This window comes from Botryllus schlosseri, chromosome 10, assembly GCF_051294905.1.
Source record: "Botryllus schlosseri isolate E-star chromosome 10, Bs_hap1, whole genome shotgun sequence".
In the NCBI taxonomy this organism is placed as follows: domain Eukaryota; kingdom Metazoa; phylum Chordata; class Ascidiacea; order Stolidobranchia; family Styelidae; genus Botryllus; species Botryllus schlosseri.
Genome location: NC_137245.1, coordinates 22,127,081 through 22,142,849, shown reverse-complemented (window position 1 = coordinate 22,142,849; position 15,769 = coordinate 22,127,081). Strand labels below are relative to the sequence as shown.

The window sequence follows — 15,769 nt, the reverse complement described above, 5'->3', positions numbered from 1 at the left end:
GTTTCGGAGCACACCACATAGAAGATAGAACGACCTCTGTTTTTTTTTCGGTGGGAATCGTTTTCGGCAACCTGCAGTTGTCCGGGGTAGTTGAATTATATAGCCATACGTGTCACGGCTCACATACGGTACACGTGTACCGATATCACAGTCTTATAGCTCATTGGTTTGTTTATATTTTTACACAATATCCGCCTTAATATTGAATATTTTTCAGACACTATATTACTCACAAACATGGCGGTGTTTGAAATCTATTCACTACCTGCTCTGTATCGCTACAAGTCCAGTATTTGGTCAAAAGCATCATTATATGTCCTTGCGATGCTGTGTCTGACCTTCATTCCTCCGCTACTCGTCGCTTATAGAAGCCAGGGCTTTTGGATGACAACAAACACTTATCTAGAACAGCCAGATGTCGCATATAAAAAGCAGCTGCTATTTGTAGCTGACCTTGCTACACCAGGAGATTTTTTTGCGTGGAGCACTTACGCAAATTTCAATAATCTTTTGCAAACTAATTTACGGGTCCCACAAGTCACGTCGTACGAACTGGACAGCAACAATGATGGTTTGAATGACCAGCTCTCTCTCAACATAAGTCTACCGTTGTCTTCCACCGAACAAGTTGTAAACGTACAGCTGATAGCTGTCTTCGACTACAAATTGTACAGGATGTCAACGTTTCAAATGGAAAGCATTGTCTATGTCGCTCAATCATCCCCACTCAGCGGTTCTAGTCTTAAAGTTATCGGGGATTTGAGTCTACATCAAAGAACGCCATTGTATCATCGTGGAACTGATGTAAGGTATAACGGATCGGTTATCAACTCTAACAGTTATTTTGCATCTGACTATGACATTTTCAACATATTGGAGAGTTATTCTTCACGTAACATCACAACAAGACTAGAAAATTCCTACAGTATTTGGACCCCGGGACGCATTCCAAGTCAGCCCTTTCTTTTCAACATGACACTGAAATATCCAACTGAGATCATAACCTACCAGCCTGGATTTTGGGAACTTGTCAAGTGGGGATGGGTGCAGTATGCCTCAATTTTGTTATTATTTCTCTGGGTGTTCAAACGCATTAACAGGACTGTGTTTGAAGGGAACGTATTCAATACAGTTGTGCAGCAACCCAAGGTGAAACTGGTAAAAGGATTCTAACGAGGCTTATTGGTCAATGGATGTTCTCTGAAAAAAGGCAAGCTACAAGATCCCTGTTCATCAGTTGCCGGAGACGGATGCTCACATTCTACTAGTAGATAAAATAGTTTTTGTGTACACAGATATTCTATGAATCTGTAGCTCTCGTCAGTGATACACTGTCTTGAATTTTATTTTGAACTGCTGGTATGGATAAACGTTGACAGCAATAGAACGTATTCCTCACCATGAAAAAAAATTCACGGTTTGTGGTACCTCTACTGACCTTATTGGTTGATGCCTAGTTTTTCTAAAAAACTATAATAGTCTTTGCAAAATTTTTATGGTTAGCTGTTAATAGAAGGCACTGCAAAGAAACTTCATTCCAATCAATTTACATCTCAACTCCTTATGCACGAAATAACGGTGAGATGAGATGGTGGATTTGAAACATGATATAATTATTCAGTTGCAGATTATTTTGTAATTATTTATGCTCATGCAATTGACTTCTATTTCATGCGAGGTTGTGAAAACAATGGATCCCGTATGCAAAGCATTTGAATCTTGTCTTAACTGTTACACATTTACCTGAGCATACATACTCACTCTTCTCTACGTATCATATATTTTTATAAAATACATGGTTAGATTTCAACCTGTTCGATAATTATAGAGTGAATTGCAAGACAGCAACAACTGATATCAAAGAGGATGGTGATTCAATAACATTTTGCGAGGGAAATGTAGCTTGAGTTGTCACGCAATGTCAATTTTGACATGCTTTAGCTGCAACTTGGCAAATGTCAAGCGACATTAAAATGGAGTACAGCAGAGTTGTAAAAGGACTCAATACAAAACATAACTAGAGACAATTGACCTAATCACTGCAGCTGGGCCTCTATAATATAGTTGAGTACCAAAGCGTTCTGATATTTCCTTCCCTTTCAAGCTTGTAACTGAATTTCACAAGTATTCAGATACCCTTTGTACATGGTGTTATGGATGAGAGTTAACAGTACCCGAGTGTCAAGTATTGGTTAAATTATTCATAGATGCTCCTACCCAAGTAGTCCTCTCTAAACACACGTCAAAAGTTCATTGTCATCAAGTGTTGCAATATATTTAAAGAATATGTTGATTGGTGTCATAGACTTTTTGCTGGAGAAATAATCTGATGACAGCTTTCAACTTTGCGAGACACAGAACGGCAGATTTACATCAAGGTGTGATTACAATACCACTTCAAAAATGATGCCAATTTACTTCCTACTTGTAAAAATTAGATTGGAAATTGAGTTCCAAAAGTCGGAACTAGAACTTCAAAATCATTATCCATCCGACAAAGTCGAAACAACACGCTACTGACGAACTCTGGTCCTCTTATATACCGTGATCCTTGCCTCTGTAGGCTATTCCTAGCCACTAACGTCATAAGCCCAACTCGTGTAAACTCATTTCAGGGAAGTAGGGGGTATATTTTTACGAAAATTTGAACCGTAAATAAGCAACATTAAAACTACAACAAGCCAAACGAACATGATTTCAATAATACAACACGCAATCTCCGAGATAACACAGCATACAGATGACAGGCTAGCTGCACCCTAATCCAATAAAATGTATTCAGGATAGTTCAATGGAAAAAAGACACTTCTTCGATAGGCTGACTCGCAAGAAACGTGTGTAACCATCCACAATACCAGGGACGCCTATTTCTTGAAGTCCAATCTTGTGAGTGCAGATCTATACGATGCGATGACTGATATTGATATGTAATATTTGTAATTGCTGAAACGGCTCCAACTTTTTGTGGATGCTCTTTGGTAGACCATCAGTGCAGAAGTGATATTGGGATTTGAAAAGGAGATAACAGAATCAGCAGCTTTCAGGAAACCTGCAAAACAGAAACTAGATTACGATATGGTATATCAGCTTCCTTAGTTTTCCATTAGTAAGGGTAAAAAACTAGAGATTATATGCATATTTATTGATATCATTCAAGTAATTTATGCCATGTCAGACCCGTGGTAGACCCTTAGTCAAAACTGACAACACTATAACCAGTCGGGTATGCACGCTAAATCGTAGTTTGATAAAGGACTAATTGCCATTTGCAGTTAGACCAAGGGTTCTGCCAGGGTCAACAGCCAGACCGCAAAGTAATATTGATAGAGCATATAGCTTGTGGTGTCAGATCATCAAATCAGTTTCACAAATGATTAGACCGTCTAATTTAGACGTATTATGAAATGAGGTAACTTCAACCATATATACGTGAACGAAACAAGATAAATATGGCATTAGTTAGAATGACTAGACCTAAGCTGTTGAATTTTTGTTGTCAACACAATAGCAACGACCCGATTTTCATTCTTCAAGTTAAAGTTTAAGTAAATTTAGGAAGGTCTATGTCAATCGCATAGGCACAGGCTGGCACATATGCAGCAACTTAGTGAGCACCTTAGAGTTACAGTAGGATTACTGCATGGTCGTAACCAAGTCACAAGTCAATCTCACTTTTATAATTTTGACTCGAGTCAAGTCATTTTCAATTCACCACCGAGTCAGTGAGTAGACGGTCGAGTCCAAGTTATAGTGTTCTGACTCGAGTCCGAGTCATGATGTTCAGTTCAACCCACTTTTTTCAACTCTGCCCGAGTGATACAGAATGGCTCGCACAATTCTCCCAAGTCATGACAGTTTCTGGCCCTATTTTCCATTTATCAGAACTGATAGACGAAACACTAATAACGTGGTGAGTACCGGTAATGACTTTACTTTTTTCGAAGTTACAATGAAATGTCTGTCTTGGCCGCCCTAGTCTCGAGTCATATGACTTGGTTCGAGTTATACACAATGACTCGAGTCGAGACATTTTACGAATTTAAAAAAATCATGACAACCTCGGATTACTCCTACTAATTTTGACCATTCTACCATAAAGTTGACAGGGACATATAGGCCCACTGGCATGGTAGAGCAATCCAAGATTCACCGTCGATTTGAGCAAAACGTCTCAGTAATTGAAATAATTTTCCACAGTAACTGGAACGATTTGGAATAATAAATATTTCAGTCATATAGTTCTTGGATCAAATACAATGCCGTGGATAAATGGGTCCGAGAAGAGTGGTCGAGCAGTGAGGCAGGTGACATCCAAATCTATATTGGTCATTCATAGAAGCATTCACAATAGTATAATGTAAGGCAGGGGTTCTCAACCCGCGGCCCGCAGACGTTTATTTTGCGGCCCGCGACATCTTTCACAATAAACGCATTTACTACTGGCACAGAATTGTTGTATAATAATTTAGCTACTTAGCTCTCTTATTGTACCGTCTGTGTGTCGTTTGAATACTCATTCTTTGATGTGTTCGGTTTTTTGATATATGCTCGAGTATATATATATTTTTTTAAATCGACATTCTTCTGTGAACTCTGGTTTAAGAGAATACCCTAGCGTTTGTAGTACAATTTTAAAGAGTTTTTCACTCACCGCAAATGGTTTGAACAGAAACAAGAAGAAAGAACGGGAAATTAAACGGCGAAAACTGTGTTTGTAACACACTGCGTGAAAAATGAGTTTGCTTCCTCAGATATAAATGGAAATCCGATTTGTCATATTTGTCGAAGAATAATTGTCGTAACGAAGCATAGAAGCTTAAAATGATACAACGAAAGTTTCTTTTGGAGTTCGGCATATCGCCTGATCGTGAAAAACGTTGCTATAGCTAGGTCTCAAGCCGAGCAATCCATATTTCGAGACATTTTTGGAATTGCCGACGACGTTACTGACTCTTTGAAATATCGCTAAACCCAGGTAATTTGCTAGAGAATGTGTAATTTCAATGAAACTATAACATAGGCCTATAGGCTACTGTGTGAATATTCGCTGTTTCCACAACGTAGCAGCAAGGACACCATCACATGACAAATTTCCAAGCTACAGTTGTGTGATGCAACCGAGACCTAAACAGTAGCAGCAATGTCAGTCGACCCACATGGAATCGGTGCCTCGTGCACACCAAAGATTGTACTGACTACGCACAGGTGTGACGCTGAGAACCGTCTTGACACACCAACTATATTACGCTAAACGTATCAGGATTCCAACCCGGTCAGTCGATCTTTTATTGCACGTTGCCATGTGGACTAGTATTGGACGAATCCACCGACCTCACATAGCTAATTATTTGGTTGCATTTTTATCAGAGAGGACATATTTGCATGGGAAATGCTGGCAAGGCAAACATGGGGAGGGGACCAGCGAAAAACAGCAACTTGACAATGCTGACTTCAGTAACTATTGCTGACCCCGAAACGCCAGACTTCTTTGTCACTGAGAGCTCAAAATGATAATAGTCTCTGTAACGAAAAAGTTGCCGTAATGCGCCGCTGGGAGATACACATTCTCACAAAAAGACAGCAACTGCAAACTTACGAGAGCTGTCCGTTATTGCTTTAGAATTCGTAAAAATGTACTAAACGCCCGTATACGACTGGTAAATGGGGTGCAGTAGCTTAAATTTAATAGCAGCCCCTAAATACATCATGGTAATAATATTCTGCGGCCCGCGGCGTCTTTTGCTGGTAAAATGCGGCCCGTTATACATGGGAAGTTGAGAACCCCTGATGTAAGGCAAGAAAGCGTGGATTATATTCTTTGTAGGCAAACACCAGGATCAGCCACATACGTATTATGTAGCAGACCAACCAAATATCACACAATATAATAATTTTTAAATACAAGGTCAGATTCGTCCAAGTTTCCAACGATCCGAAAGCCATTTTATGGCTGGACCAACATGTGCACTCAGGATTGGCCGAAAACCCGGTAAAGTACCCAGGTAAACAACCCTGGTTTGTGTTAAATAAACACTTCTAAAGTATCGCCGGAAATGTCTGAGGAGATGATTTGGAATTATTGATAGTAGGCCTACCATAATTATGCCAATAGCGACTATTGCAAATTATGTATGGCTATGTGTGTATGGGCGAGAGAAAAAACTATCAGGTTCCCAATGCTGCAGTTAATGCTATATATCAAAACTGATGTCATAATATCCAACTTTGTATTCGCAGGTGATTAAAACGTTCAACTGACATGAGGAGCTGAACGTGAGCAGTATTTGAATGACCCTAAAAAATACCGTGCATGACATTACTCAAGCTGATAATGAAAAGAAGTGTTGAGCCGGTTTAACAGCGCGTGAAACCGCTCACAAATTTTATCCCTTTCCCACAGTGCGTAATACGAGTGAAAATTTCACTTAACCAGGCATAAAATATTTATGTCTGTCGGCGACCTCTTGGTAGTGTTGATACCAAAAAAGGAAAGGGGAAATAGCACAGCCTTATGTTACCGGCAACAGAGAAAACCGCTGATTCCATTAAAGCACACGGGTACTGTAATCGTGTCATCATAGCAAAACACAAATTTCATCAATAGAGTTACTTCTACACACACAATTTTTCCGATGATACCACTGCACAAGGGATTATGTTTACCACACACGAGAACTCGAGTGAAGCAGTTCAAATATTAATCATTTATAAAACTACATGGGCTAAGATACTTGGTATCTATTATGTTAGCGATCTGAAATTTTGCTTCACAGGTTGAGTTTGTAACTAGTGGCATCCTGTCAGCTACACCGAATTCCTAACATATGAGGCAGGTACAGACATGTTAAGTAAACTCAGCTCGCTTACTTTTACCAAAAATGTAATGAACTATGAAGGCAGTCTCTCTATACCAACGAGACATTCTCGCAAGTCATTGACACAGAGCGGTAAATTATGTACACCGCCGTTCGACAGCCCAGGCCAGAAGGACGTGGTTTGCAAACAAGTTCAACTTGATCGACTTTGGGAGAAAAGTTATACGATATTGAGTCAGCTGGTTACTTGAATCGGATATCACGCTCAAAGCCGATGATTAACACCACGCCGTTTCACAGCAGACGATCACACATCAGTCAGGCATTAACGTACAGACGAGTCATAATCCAAACGCAACAGAACAATGTAAGAAAAACATCATTTCCAACAAAAATAACAGATTTTTAGACAACTCACCGTTTGAAAAGATAAAGCACTAGACGTTAGACTCTTTAGGCCCACCGACAAAATGTGCATCCTGCTCTAACGCACCCATTCTCCTTTGATAGGTCCTTGGCGGTATGGGAGGCGCAGCAGAACCATAAGGAACAGCACGTGGCTGATGCGCTTCAGGTTGAGAACTGCGCACCGCGGCGGGGAAGGATTGTAACAACTGATGCGACGGTTTCAACGGGTCCCTGGCCGTTGGTGACAAGGGCGGGGTTTGCGACGTGTTAGCATTACCGCCATCGTTATCCCGCGGGGTTATTTTTGCCGATAAACTGTTCTTCCGGTTCTTCTGACACGACATGAGCCACCGCATTACCCGAGCGTTTTTCTCGATAATGCTGACAGACTGGGGACCTTTCAGAAGCTGCGCGGGCACGGGATCGATGTCCATTGCCTCGTCGGGGCTGTCGCGTACATATGCGGACGCGCCTTCGAGAAAATAAACAAGTTTCGATGACTCTCACCATCATAAAAGCACGAAGCCGGCAGATATTGCTCACCGGCAAAGGAGAAATCCGACTCGCTGCTGAGGTGATTGGAATGCGTCGTGTCGTTCCCGGAATGGTTTGTGAGAGTCATGTAATCCTCCATTCCCATAGTGGAAAAGAACCTGTCTAGCTCACTGTGGTACTGAATGTCAGGTTTGGAACCCCTGCAATGCATTGGAAGGATTGTGTCATAAATTGCTAGTATAAAAAATTTGGTGATAGCCTAATTTATATATATATGTGGTTCTAATCACATCCGGGTGTTTGATATTATTGCTGAAATAAACTCTCTCGTACATACGACTTCAATATGACACTGTTGATGTACAAAACACACTGAACGAGCAGAGTCGCAGTGATATGTATATAATCGAAGGAGTGTCGGCTATAAAAAGGACATACAAGCAAGCCACATTGTTTCCCAGAGAAATAATATTCCAGCAAGGACATGCTGATACGCAGTGTGGAAAAATACAATTTCGACAACAAATTTTTCACTGAAGTACTCTCGACTCGTTCACGCATATTATCATTGGCATCGAGTGTTTTCTATTTTAATTGATCGAACTTTAACCTAAAACTTGATAACCTCGATCTCTAGCGATACAGCATAGCAACAGTGATGGAAAAGAGGCTTACGGCAGTTGTAAGAGTAGAAAGCTAGCCAATCAGTCGCCTATCATCATTTGATATTGTTGTTTAATTCTTGAGTGAAGTTTGTAACCAGTTCACTCTATGGATGCACTCGAGTCAATGAAGTAGCGGGGTTTTTCAAACAATCAGCTCATTGTCGAGATTATTTAAAACAACACACTATCACACAGAGTCTGTTCAAGTGTTCAACATATGTACCTTAGTACAGATGCAAATTTTGCTGCAGTGTAAATAGGCCTTAAAGGGGCACTGCGCTCTAAAAATGATGTGGTCTCAAATTGAAGGTAAAAACGAACAAAAATTTTTGGCCGCGGCCATTTCCTTCAGAACGCCACCGTAATGGAGCTGCAATTTATTGAAATTTCTACAAGACCAGCTGCTGCGACTGCTTAACCCGTTACATGGCACGATATCTTCACCGTCGCACTTGCTCGACGCGATTAGGCAGTCACGCAGAGAACGAATTTTAGATAGTTATCAGCCGATGTTATGAAGAAAGTGTGTCCAAGTTTCGGTCTCTGCGTGACTGCCTTATCGCGTTGAGCAAGTGCGACGATGAAGACACCGTGCCATGTAACGGGTTAAGCAGCCCCGGCGGCTGGTCTTGTAGAAATTTCAATTAATTGCAGCTCCATTACGGTGGCGTTCTGAAGGAAATGGCTGCGGCCAAAAATTTTTGTTCGTTTTTACCTTCAATTTGAGACCACATCATTTTTAGAGCGCAGTGCCCCTTTAACTATGGTTGCTCAAGTCAAAATACCATAGATACAACTACACAGCTAAAACTGATTTCATGATGACAATGGTTAAAGGAAACGTTTCCCACAAGATAGATTGCAACGAGTTTTACCCTAGGGAAAACATTCACCTTAGGGAAAACAGTCAAATCACACCACATCAATATTTAAACAGATATAATGCGCACTGTACTAATCCTTCATGAGGGAAAAATACCAAGGCATTTACCTCACACCTGTTCAGTGTTCAGCACTCCCTACTAACACAACAATGAAGGTCAAACAACTCCACAGAATGAGCAATCAGCATTGAGCATATACAGAAAATATGCCAATCGAGCCACAGATTACAGAACAGTCTTGGTGACTTCCTCAGCAGGAATATTTATGAGTGATTACTTGCTTGTTGGAGATAAAATTAGCAATAAATGCAGACTGCAGAGTTACATACATAAGCATCAGTAATATAAATATGCCAACGATCAACTAATATTAAAATGTAATTACGCCGAACAGTAATATCCGTTGATGTATGAAAGATATGATGTGATGTGCTAGTGTTAGTACAGGTATCTGAACCCGAATATATTCAATATAGGTCATGGACACAAATACGTGTGCGGCATGTGTGCAAACATATGGTTTACTTGAGAATTTTCCGCATTGAGTTGTAGCTTTTGAAAGGCCTCGTAAATCAAGACAACTGATTTGAACTATAACAAAAAAATCTTCAATGCCGCATCCCACTAACATCACAGACGCAGTACATTGTTCGATTGTAGTTAGGAAACAGATGCCTACCAGCCCACATGGACAGAGACTCAATCGCCCGCAATACGTGACAATGATGAATGAGAAATGTGATCGGGTTAGGTGCAATTGAAAACCGCAACTTGATATAGCAGCATTATATTGATCGGAATGAAAACATGGAACAAAGGCGATTGTTAAAGAATAATACCAGCGGAGTGACAATGCTCATCATGGGAGAATGTGTCCAGCACACGTCAGCAAAATAACGCATCTTACTTGAGTAGACCTACGACGCCATGGAAATGCATTCGGAACATGACTACAAATAGCACTATGTCTTATTTGAAATAATCGAGTAGAAAACAATGTTTACAAAGGAATTGATATGATTTATCCAGGAAAAGAATACCAAATCATGCAATGATAGGGGCGTAATCGTGGCACAAAATGGCAGCCAAAATCAAATCATAACAAATACACAGTAGTTTTATTGGATAACAAGTACGTGAATATTTTAGCACCGGAAGAATAAACTAGCACCATACAGGATAAGTATGATCCTAATACTGACACATTGGTGATGGTGATGTTTTCAAAGTTATCGATTACATCATGAGAAACTGCGTCGTCAATCAAGTACAGTCGTACACGCTACTTCTGAAATCACCAAAACTACCCTTCACAAATTCATATCTATGATGCTAATTATGACTTAATATAGATCAATGTAATTACCTGTGTCGGTTTCTTTTCAGAGACGAACTCCGTGAAGAGGTCGGCGTCCGTTTGAGAGAGGAGTACGGCGTTGAAGCGCTCGAGCGAGTCGGAGTATGTGGCGGGGTCATTCTGGCCTGTTGCTTATTCGGAGACAGTGTGGGGGACACGGGCGTCGTCGTGTGTCGTTTGGGATTATGCCGGGTCTGAGACACGGGTTGACCCGGGTATGCGAACATCGCTTTCACGGGTACCGATTGGGAGGCGGTGACAGGGGCGTGTTTGCCAGAACGGGGTTTCAAGTCCGATGCGGTGAGTGCTGAAAAGAGAATTGCGTTTCGTCACACTAGTTACTAGTGCTAGGTACAATGATTTTGAGTAGACCAGTGAGACGATTTTTTTTTTGAATACTGAAATTGTGATCCCCTTTCCACTACCAGTTATATCTTCAACGAGAATGACAGTTTTAATACCTTTTCCCCGAAGTGGGAGACTTGCAAACTCAATTGACCGTATCACAGCATCCGGCACACGTAGTACAAATCCACGCACATAGGTGGAAGTGAATTTCTGTGAAGCATTTTCACAGAGTACACAATGAAATAGGTATGGCTGAAAAGATACCAACTTAACTACATGTGGTGCAGACCTGGCATATATTCATTAGTTGTCGCTTAAAAGGCACATAGTTGGGCTTTCCATGTCATTCACACTATACTACTATGAAGTCATAATAAGTGATACTCGACTCGAAGCCCATATTCGATTCGAAATCACTCGGGGACTTGATTTTTCTCAGCCCCTCTCAGGTTTTTTTCAAGGATTGGTTTGCGTGACGGCTAAGTAGCTTCAAGAGACCGCAAGCGTTTCATTTAAATACAAAAAGTAGCCAACACAGCCACCAAACATGTTTGCTGCACAATCAAACGAAGTGCGCTTGTCGGCTTCTGCTTGTTATGTTTCCACACGCAGAAATTGATAATTATGCGCCATAAATCAAAAATAAACATTGATAAGTATCGAAGGTCCACTTCTTTTGTGAATAACACTTTGATTCAGCTGCTAGCTATGCCTTGCCTCTATTTATTCTTTTTCCGGACGTGTACTATTTATCATAGGCTATATATTCGTATTATCGACAAGACATAGCGAGAAACAACCATTACTTTTCTGCTGTAGTTGCAAGTTCAAATTTTGGGAAACCGCTGGACGGTCCCACAAAACACCTTAAAAAACACCGGCCCCACTCATTATTGAAGTGATTTTGATATCAACCAACCTGTGAATGGTTTCGCGGGGTCATTTGATCCAGAACCGCTGGATTTCGAAGACTCCTTTTGCTTACTGCTCAGACTGGATGTCCTCGGATGGAACTGCGGTGGACTATCTTTTCTCCGGCTCGCGGAGAAAACCGGAGAGTTGTTCATCGGCCCGTCGTCGTTACCGCTACCAGGCGGAATGTCTATTCGGCTGGTCGGCCGTGAGCTGACAGTGCCTGTCGGGGCAGAATGCTGCCGCATTGGGACCGGCCGTAAATGAGCTGCGTTGCTCGGACCGTCAAAAAAGGACGGTTGCTTCGGCGACGATTTTGTCGAGCGACCAGAAGATTCGATAGACTCTGTGTTATTTTGCGTTTCGGTAACTTTCGATCTGGTGTGATAAGTCTTTCTTTCTGTTTTATCCTTCAAACTGCCGGAATCGGATTTCGAATCCGGGCACGATCCTCGTAGAACATTGTTGATGTTATCCACTACCGATGAGTTTCGGTGTTCTTTCGAGGACGTGCTGACAGTGTTGTTAGTTGCCGCGATACTGCAATCCCCGAAAAGGCTTTCTCGTTTGGAAGCCGTAGCGTGTCCGTTGGTGCTTCCGACAGGGGAATCTGATGTGCCGCAGTCTTTAATTGCATCCTGTAATACGGGATTGATTATTTCCTCTATGGCTTCCGCTACGCTTTTTCGGGAACCGGACTTCGTGAAGACGGTTGCATCCTTAAGAGGATGTGTCGAATCTAAATTGGAAAAAGTAAGTTAAAAAAAAGTAAGACTGGCGACAATGAATCGTGCTTACTATCAGGTGATGACAACCTTGACGGCAGATTTGATCTTTTATGCTCGTGTTGATGGCTACGAGATCTGTTCTGTCTCGTTGAATTATAAACTCCAGAAGTATTCTCCCTTTCTGTCACATTGGAAGACTAAAAGAACGAGAGACATAAATTCAGATATTCAAAAATATAACGTGGCAAAAGCGACATACAGCTGCAGCGTGCAACGTATTCTCAGACGATTGGAGAACATCCATCGATCTTCTTTTCACTTTGGACGAGTTGAGATGCGTCGGCTCTTGATTTTGAGCTGGAAAACAAATACAGATTAGGATGGCGGAGGAACTAACACAGGATATATCTGTCAGATTCTACTCGTATATCTTAAGGAATGGATATTTGGAAAAAATCACGCATAACTGCTATGCTGAATTCACACCAAAATGGCATCATCATCAAATCGGATGAAGTCAATCTGAAAATGAACTTACTATCGTCATCTTCTTTGCTTGAGGAAGACACAGACCTCTTCTTTAAAACTTCAAAATAAGTCGGCTGTGACTCGCTATCGTGGTCGAGATTAACGTTTTCTTTTTCTGCTCGGACTTGAGGTTTTATTGGCGGTTTCGACTCGACTTTGTGTTCGACTATTGTCGAAACTTCCGCAGTAGTTTTTCGGGGGTTCACCACGTACGACGAAGCGGCGACTTTTTTTAACCCACTTTGCACCGGGTCTCGGGAGCTGCTTTCCGAAGTGCTGTGCCTCCTGGCGTGTGGGTTTTCATGATCAGAATCACTGACTCCGATTTTGACTTTCTTCAAATTTCGCCGAACGTGTTTTAACTGCGTGCGTGGACTCATTACCGGGTGACCCGAATCAGACGCGTCACTTTTCGTTGGCTTCAATTTAGACGCTCCACGGCTTCTGGATTCGACTGTTTTAAGCAGGTTTGGACCGGCGCTTGCAGACCGAAACCGGCGGCCTGTGTTCGGAGCGTGAGAACGTGACCGACGCTCGTTCGGATTCGAGTCCTTATCAAGGCCGATAATCGCTCGAAGAGACGGAACATTTTTAAATCCTTCTTTCATTTTGTTCAAGGCACTGCTATGTTTTGGAGGGAGTGAAGGCTTGTGCGGTTTTGTCTCAGTGGAGGCATGTTTCCAATCGCTTAGCGCTTCTTCTGCTGTCATTCCCGCTGTCGGAGAAGGAGTGAACGCATTCCCGGCAGTTGTATTATTAGAATGACTGCTTGCTGAGTTATGCAGTCTCTCTCGTAAACGTGTTACAAGCGGGCTTGGTGGTAAATTGCTGTCGCATTTTGATATCTTTTCCGCCCCGCGTGTTGCCTTATTTTTAAGACGTTGTTGTCGCCTGTTAGCCGTGATTGTATGAAGTATTTCTGCATTGTTCACAGGACTCGGGGTCTTCTCGGTTTGGTCCCCATTCGGTAGTTTTCTGGCGACAGTAGGAGTGCCAGTCGGCTTTACTTTTGTAAAATTCGCCATAAACAATATGGCTTCTGTCGATACATCCTCTTCGATATCATTTCCAGCAGTGATGTCATAATCTTCCTCCATGTTAATAGGTGACCCGGTCGATGCAGTGCCCATGGACTGGGTCCCCGTGCTGTCATTATTTGGAGGAGAGTTTGCGCGTAACTCCAGAGTGAATCGACGTTGTCGGACTCCTTCACTTTTCACATATTTGAATTTGTCAGCTTCCAATCGTTCGGCGGCTGACTGCTTGCGGTTTTCACTCCCTGTACAAGATAAAACATCCAAGTACTGCAATAAATTTCATAAGCCTACATAGAAAAGAAATCTATTTCATGAGTGGTTAAATTAATCAGATAACTTATTGATCAGGTGGTATTATGCCTAAAGAGATATCTTTAGAAACTTAATAGAAAGGTTCACAGTTTTTCTGAAGCACAAAAAAATCAGAAATATCAAATCAGCATCAACTTACTTCATATCAATATTGACTAGCAAAGTCTATGTAATACTGATGCTACGTATAAGATCGTTCGAAATTACAGTCACGTTTTTATTAGCTGTGGTATAATATCTCAACAATATTCTGATTCCCAACTTACCAATATTAATAAACTTCCTATGATCAAGTCTCCGTGACAGTAATTCAATCTGACCAAGACTTCAGAATAAATTTTACCTGAAGTGCGGTTATTCGAACTGCGGAAGTAGTCCGGGCCTTTATTCAACAGTCGCAGCTGCTGTGTAGCGCTCTGAGATGATGAATTGGCGGGCACAGTGGTCATCATCTATATCTCATGTTAATTTCTAAATAAATACCTAAAAAAGGACTGCACTGATAAAATCGTGAAACAAGCTGATGCAAGACAGTGTTATAGCATAATTTACAAACCACTATGGTACATACCGCCCAGTATAGCTTTACGATAACAGATGCTCTTGCCTACAAGTATCATATATAGGATAGCTATCTCTTCTTAATCTTCTGAATGTCAAAACAATACAATCGTAGTATCCCGTCTGCCGCCTACGGACGAAACAACATGCTGCAGAGACGCCCACACACTGCGAACGACGCGATCGAACAACTGAGCAAATGAAATAATAATATATCTACTTCCAAACACTTCGTACATTCTCGCATATGTCCACTCGGCTGTGTCATTACGTCAGAGGCAAATCCCGTAAGCGTACGTTTTGTTGTTGATGAGACTCCTCTCGAAGATCGCGCGGCGTCGAGCGTTTGGTTATGTTACAAAACGTAGCAATTCTATGGGATATTAGTGCCCGGTTTACGACAGATTAAGTTCGCAACAATCGAAATCTCCGACCATGATAATCTATAATATTAATATAGCATAACTATCGTTGTTGAAGCTTGAGCACTAAAATTTCTTATTAATTATACTGTGGAGGCCTACCTATTTAATACGTTTACCGTCATTACATAATTTGATTACCTCACGGCAAGTTCGACGGTCATAATTTACCCAGCTACTGTTCGAGTCGTCGCCTGAAGGCTATCCTTCTCAAAAGCTCGTAATATAACTCAGAATGCTGATTGACAACAAGTAGGCTAGGTTCTTTCGGGATACACTACTTATCAATATATAGGC

The 15,769-nt window shown here is 41.5% G+C and overlaps 2 protein-coding genes across 2 annotated transcripts; one reads left to right on the top strand and one right to left on the bottom strand.

Moving 5' to 3' along the window:
• Window positions 1–23: 23 nt before the first annotated feature.
• Window positions 24–1,810, top strand: LOC145448826 (transmembrane protein 231-like). Its single transcript, XM_080327273.1, has one exon. The coding sequence runs from the start codon at window positions 238–240 to the stop codon at window positions 1,171–1,173; it is 936 nt and encodes a 311-aa protein (XP_080183399.1). The 5' UTR covers window positions 24–237; the 3' UTR covers window positions 1,174–1,810.
• A 799-nt stretch (window positions 1,811–2,609) lies between these two features.
• LOC145448823 (uncharacterized) lies at window positions 2,610–15,275 on the bottom strand. The gene is made up of 9 exons (XM_080327270.1): window positions 14,833–15,275; window positions 13,151–14,419; window positions 12,872–12,969; window positions 12,683–12,809; window positions 11,892–12,623; window positions 10,634–10,931; window positions 7,767–7,918; window positions 7,234–7,695; window positions 2,610–3,049 (listed from the first exon to the last, which is right to left on the bottom strand). Exons 1-8 carry the CDS (start codon window positions 14,939–14,941, stop codon window positions 7,253–7,255), a joined length of 3,228 nt encoding a protein of 1,075 aa, XP_080183396.1. The 5' UTR covers window positions 14,942–15,275; the 3' UTR covers window positions 2,610–3,049; window positions 7,234–7,252.
• Window positions 15,276–15,769: the final 494 nt, after the last annotated feature.

Coding starts and splice junctions, on each gene's coding strand:
- LOC145448826 (XM_080327273.1), top strand. CDS start 238: ATGGCGGTGTTTGAAATCTATTCACTACCTGCTCTGTATCGCTACAAG.
- LOC145448823 (XM_080327270.1), bottom strand. CDS start 14,941: ATGATGACCACTGTGCCCGCCAATTCATCATCTCAGAGCGCTACACAG. Junction 14,420..14,832: donor TTCGAATAACCGCACTTCAG/GTAAAATTTATT, acceptor TATCTTGTACAG/GGAGTGAAAACCGCAAGCAG. Junction 7,919..10,633: donor CTGAAAAGAAACCGACACAG/GTAATTACATTG, acceptor AATGCATTGCAG/GGGTTCCAAACCTGACATTC.